Source organism: Urocitellus parryii, chromosome 6, assembly GCF_045843805.1.
Source record: "Urocitellus parryii isolate mUroPar1 chromosome 6, mUroPar1.hap1, whole genome shotgun sequence".
Classification (NCBI taxonomy): Eukaryota; Metazoa; Chordata; class Mammalia; order Rodentia; family Sciuridae; genus Urocitellus; species Urocitellus parryii.
This window is the reverse complement of record NC_135536.1, coordinates 110,390,065-110,396,064: the sequence shown is the minus strand read 5'-3', so window position 1 is coordinate 110,396,064 and position 6,000 is coordinate 110,390,065. Positions and strand designations below refer to the sequence as shown.

At 52.6% G+C, this 6,000-nt stretch overlaps 1 protein-coding gene across 5 annotated transcripts in view; it reads left to right on the top strand.

The window, feature by feature from the left end:
* Positions 1 to 824: 824 nt before the first annotated feature.
* The window catches only part of Megf11 (multiple EGF like domains 11), a 205,303-nt gene continuing 200,127 nt past the window's right edge, over positions 825 to 6,000 (top strand). For 3 of the 5 annotated variants that reach the window (XM_026384875.2, XM_077799502.1, XM_077799505.1), the window contains exons 1-2: positions 825 to 868; positions 5,149 to 5,250. Coding sequence is in view for 1 of the 5 variants with exons in the window: in XM_077799504.1 (XP_077655630.1) it covers positions 5,175 to 5,250 (76 nt within the window). In the remaining 4 variants the exon portion in view is untranslated. Of the gene's footprint in view, positions 869 to 5,148; positions 5,251 to 6,000 lie in introns of those variants that run through there. The other 2 variants (XM_077799503.1, XM_077799504.1) reach the window with 2 other exon arrangements.

The window sequence follows — 6,000 nt, the reverse complement described above, 5'->3', positions numbered from 1 at the left end:
AGCCTGTGCTGGGGACATCTCTCATTTAGGAAACAAGGGGTTGAAATCTGAGTATGCACACTAAACACTGGCCACATGCTGTCCCTTTAGGAGTCTGAAGCAAATGCTAGAGGCCACTTCCTTACAGCCCGTTATGGGGGTGTCTCAGTCCTCGTCCATAGTGGGAATGACACCTTTGCCCCGTGTGAGGTGTAGGTGGCCGATATCTGTAGGGTGCACTCTTGCAGCCAGTGACCAGGGCCATCCAGAAGGACTTTCTTGGCTCAGCCCCTGTGGGCCACACCTGCCCCCCTTTCTTCTCTTCTGATACAGCAGGAGGGAGGAGGGAGAGGGAGTGGATGGGCAAGGCTGGTCAAAAATGGGGGAGAGGGACCGGGAGGCTGCTGCCTCTCAAGTAGGCCAGATCCCAGAATTCTTGGGTCCAGGCCTCAGGGGCCTCAGGACATCCTGAAACTATAGCCAAATTAGTGTTTGGGCATTTTATGACTCATAAAGATAGCCAAAAACCACTCGGAGCCCCTGACTGGGAAGATGGGCTTTTCTCTGAGTCAGGCTTCCCACTCTCCACTTACTCAGAACTGGAGGACTGTTACGGTGTTAGTCAAGCCCACAAGCGTAAAATATCAAATGCTCACTACCCCACGCGATGGAAGCGTGTGTGTGGCAGGCCTGTTCTGCGGGCTCCTGTGGGAAGTCTGGGTGCCAGACGGATGCCAGGCCACACGGTCTGAGTAACGAGCTGCCTCCTTTGTTCTCCACTCAGGGCCCCGATGGCGCTCTTCGTGGTGGGCCTGGCTGCCTCCTTCCTCCTGCACACCACCCTCGCTCTGAACCCCGAGGACCCCAACGTGTGCAGCCACTGGGAGAGGTAAGAAGCAGACACTAAGCTGGCCCTCCCAGGGGCTCTCCCTGGGCTTGGCATCGTGGGGGCCAGAGCAGCATCAGGAGAGGCTGCCGCTGTCCACAGAGGGCCTGCTGTCCAGCTGGGGGCTCAGCTCAGGTGCAGGAGGACAGGGCTGAGCAGTGTGGATTCCTTCTGAGCTCAGCACTGTGGGAGGTCAGAGTGGAGGCGACTTACAGTGGACAGTGCAGGGGACAGTCCAGTCTTGGCTTTCCTTGTGATCGCACATCCCACTCAATTTACATTCAGGGACTTAGAGGCCCAGAGGAATGTAGTCCCCGTCCATAGCCAGGTGGGGTATAGTGAATGACAGGACGTGGACCAGGATCTCACCTGTCTTGCTCTCTGATATGCTGGGGGTGCCTGATCTGGTCTCCAGAGACCGGCAGCAATATGGCAGCTTGGTTGGGTGGCCAGCCGCCTGCCCTGAGGGGCAGAGGGGTCCTGCTGCTTCTGTTCTGGTGGGGGCGGAGTGGGGGGGTGGCTGCCAGAGGAAGGGTGCCCGAGGGCACAGCAGGAGAGCAGGCTGCCTTCTGCCTTAGCCCTGGGGGAACGGGCTGGTTCCCTGCAGATGGTCTGACTTTGAAGCACAAGGTTAAAGTATTGATTTTGGTGAGCAGAAAGACAGTGACCAGAGACCCAATCAGGAAAAACCGAATTAAACCCTGGAATTGATTGGCTGTGCTGACCAGGACGACTCTGCCACTTAGATGCTAATAAATCAAATGAATAAAATTAAGATGAAGGCCTGATGTGGGGTGGGGGAAGCAGATGATAGAGGAGGGAGGCGAGTTGGGCAGTGCCCGCTCCCTGCCTGTGAGGGTGAATGGCCAGCTCTGTGTCCTGGACACCTGTGGGCCAGGAGGGACTGGGTAGGAGGCAGGGGTACAGTGCCTCACTAGAGTGATCTGCTGTGACAGGATGTTCTAGTGGCAGCCTGACAGAGGGGAGACTGGAGCAAAAGGCAGTGGTCTGGCAACCCAGGAAGCATAGGAGAGGGGTGGTGGGAAGACCGCAGTGCATTCCAATCTGGATTTTTCTACCCTTAGCTCTATGATGTTGGGAAAGTCTCTGAACCCACTCTGAGCCCACTTGCAGCTCTGACAGTGGGGAGAGAAATTATTCTTGCCCCCACAGCCTCATTGGAGGATCAAGGCCACCAGTGTCATTAAAGTGCTCTGAAGACCGTAAAGCTCCGCCGTTTTTGTCTTTTCCTGACAACTCTGGCTGCAGGAACTAGTATCACAGACCTACGCACACTAGACTCACTGTGGGGGAGGGGTGTGAAAACAGTCTGGGGGCCTAGCCCCAGGGATTCTGAGCCAATATCACATTTTTCATAAGCTTTCCATGAGTTTCCAAGGTCTACTCAGGCCCCTTGCCCCTTCTGGTTTCGGTGAATTTAAGCCTTTATTTCCCAGTGGGTCAGGAAGGTAGCAGGTAGAGCCTCCCATTAGTCTTTTGGCCTCCAGCCTCAGCTAAGCACTTCCATCATGTGGCCCAGTAGAGGACCAGGGCTTCCTGTATGACAGCCAGGCCCTAGGACACCCCCTTTCCATCTGCCCACTTCTGTGTGTGGCCAGGGGTCCTCTTTTCCAGGGAGCCTTTCCTGATGGCAGGGCCCACACAGACTTCCTCTTCTCACAGTCCCATTTCTACCAGTGGATCTGTTCAAACATAAACCAGATTCTTCATTTCCTAAACCTTGGCACCATGAATGCTTTTGGAATGTGAAAATATTGGGCTGGGCCTTGGGCTGGGCGATAAGACCATCAGCTGAAGCTGCAGCCTGAGCGAGCAGACAGGAGTGTAGCTAAGGCTGGGGACCTCTGGGCTCCTCCTGCTGCAGGGGGGGGGGGGCTTGCCTACCGACACCAGGGTGCCTCCTTCTCGACTTTTCCAACGGAGCTCGACTAGCCAGTTATACATGCACAGATCTAGCCTGCGTCATTCCAGAAATACACCCCGTCCTCAGAGACCGCTTAGGGAGAATTTCCCAGCTGGATTAGTGCTTCTGGCGGGCTCCTCATTAATTATGCCCCTCCACCATAAAACCCAGTGTGGAGACCTCCCCTGGCTAGTAAAGCCTGGCTCTACAAGATTGATCTGGCCCCTCATTAGCATGTTGGCAAATGAGGAGTGTTAAACCACCCAGCCATGAAGCCGGGACACATACTTCAGGTCAGAGACTTGGAGTCTGTACAAGGTCTCATTGCCAGACTCAGTCAGCCACGGGCATCCTGCAGAGCTGGGTCCATCTCTGCCTGACACCCCATCTCTCTCTCTGTTGGGCTAGTGCCTTTCTTCTGAGCAGCCACTGTTCCTTTCAGTGCTGGAACCCCCAAGTGCTTAACAAAGGTGGGGAGTCGCTCTGAGTGCAGGTCTTGCTTCCTCTGTCCTTCGCTCTGGTCAAGGAGGAAGTCTCCTTCTGTGACGACACAGGAAGTAAGTCGTTGCCTGTCATCATGATGATGGCCAACATCTGTTAAACACTGACTGTGTTCCTGCCAAGCATTTTATACGTATTATCTTGTTTTATCTTCCCATTATGCTGAGGGATAGATAGATATCATTATTGCTCTCCTTTAGTCCTTACAATAATCCCATGAAGTCTCTGATAATACAGGAGTTGAGACACAGGTGCAAGGATGTGCTGCTAACAAGTGACAAACTTCACACGTGGCCCCATGAGTTTGGGCTCCAGAGCCTGGCACTTTGCTCCGGGCATTCTCCCGCCTCTCAGTGAGGCACTTGGGAGATGTGACACAGTGCCATGGATTTTCAGAGTGGGAGAGGCCTTGGGGAGGCCTAGATGGGTGTTGAGCTGCCTCAGTTTCCCTAAGCCTGGAGATGAGCAGAGGCTTGTGTCTGAATAGATTTGTGCCTCTGGCGCCTCTCCGGCGTGCTGGCTGGCGGGGACATATCAAGAGCCCTTCTTACGTCCTTAGCGCATCCAGTAGGATTTCCCACCACCCAGGTCCCTGAGCATTGCCTCCTGCTGGATTCCAGACCTTTGACCTTTGAGGCATTTGGGAATCTACTGTGTACCCACACAAGCCCAGTGCCCGTGCAAACTATCCAACACAGTGTCCTCAGGCAAAGCAAACAGGCTTTTAGAGCCTGGACCTGGCCATCTGACCCAGGTCAGGCGCCTTCTGGGGGAAACACTGAATAAGACCAACCTACTTCAAATGAATTCCTGAGCCCTCAGCTGGGTGTGCTACAGCCTGCATAGGAGGTGCCATTTCACACCACCCCACCGGCAGGACAGGAGGAAGGCTTACTTTGGTTAAGCTGAGATCTGTTTCCCTATGGCTTCTACCCACAGGTCCAGCTTTACAGCTAAAAGGTAGATGGACAGAATACCTCTCCTATCAGGAGGTTTGAGGGCATGTCCTTGATGTGTCCCCAAATGCACCAGAGGTAGAATAGGCTAGAGAGTCGCTGGGGGAATCTGGGGAAGTCACTTCTGCTAGCTGAGGCTCAGTTTCATTGTCTATTACAGTGAGAACAATAATTCCATTTATTTCATAAGGTTGTCTGAGAATTAAAAGGGATTAAAACATTTAACACAGGGCACTTAATAAATATTAGCAGTTGATACCAGCTGAGTGACCTGGGCAAGCTGCCTTTCTGAGCCTCAGTTTCTTCATCTATAAAATGGGGCAACTTACTTCAAAGGGTTACTACCAAGATCAGCTTCCATACATGTTTTTTGAAAATGACAAAAATCTGAAAAAACATTTAACATATGTATCTGCATATTTATTTATATACATATAAAATTTTATCTTAGAAGTGGGTCTTAACTATGTTGCCCAGGCTGGCCTTAGACTCCTGGGCTCAAGGATCCTCCTGCCTCAGCCTCCCAGATACTAGGACTATAGGCATGCACCACTGTGCCTGGCTTACATAAAATATTTCTTAAAAATTTGTCAACTCTGCCTTCCAGAACCATACAATATAAACCTAAACCTTCCTTTGCTCATTCTCAGACAAATGAAAAAATGAGCTAGAATTTTAGAAAATTAGCTGGGCCAGAGGTCAGTAAGGGATGTGATGTGTCCGGGGGCCAGCCTAGGGTCAGGGAGGTTTGCATACTCAGGGCATCCATGGTAGCTGGGAAGATTGGGGAGTGGCCTCAGGGCTGTGGTGGGTGAGCCTGGGGAGGGAGGCAGCATCCTGACTTCAGGTCAGTCATCCTGTCCAATGCTGACCATGGCTTTTATGCCCTGTCTGGTTCCCAGCTACGCCGTGACTGTCCAGGAGTCGTATGCACACCCCTTCGATCAGATCTATTACACGCGATGCACAGATATCCTCAACTGGTTCAAGTGCACCCGGCACCGGTGAGTACCTCTCTCAGATGATGGGGCGGGAAGGGTGCAGGTCCTCACGGCTTGCCTTGGTGCAAGTTAGTAAAAAACCCCGGAGCACATGTCGCCACTCACCTCCGGAGCCCCCTTGCCACTCTCTGCACACTGAATGCCTGAGATGCATGGCTGGCCGCTGCTTTCTGGCCAGAGGAGCCTGGGCAGGGCAGGGCAGCCAGAAGAGCTAGGGAGTTAATGGCCTTGGGGGCATCTTCAGCCAGGGACAGATGGGGAGCTGGTAGATGAACACCCCAGCTTCCCCACCCTGATGGTGGAGGGCACAGCCATGAAGCACATCTATGCCACATCCCATGGTCCCCTGAGGTTGGAACCCCAGTCGTCCATAGTAAGACTGCGTGCTTTCTGTTTGAATTTTAGTCACTGGGAGTATTATTGAGCTATTGTTTCTGCCTGGGGCCATTCCCTTCTCGCCTAGCATTCATGAGGCCCTAGGTTCAATCCCTACATCAGCACATTAAAAAAAAAAAAAAAAAAAAAGTGTCCACTCCCCTCTGCCTTTATTCTCTCTCTAATGTCTCCAAGGAGTTGCTTTTTATGTTTTCCTCCAGATTTCAGAGTTGTTAGTTGCAAAAAGGTTGATCTAACAGGAGCTGCTCAGCCATGACCACATCCCCCTCCTCTAGCCTTTGAACCTGAGATGTGGAGATGGGGCCAACTGTTCCCTCTAACCTCCTCCAGGTTTTCCAGAGTTGGTTGCTTGTGGCC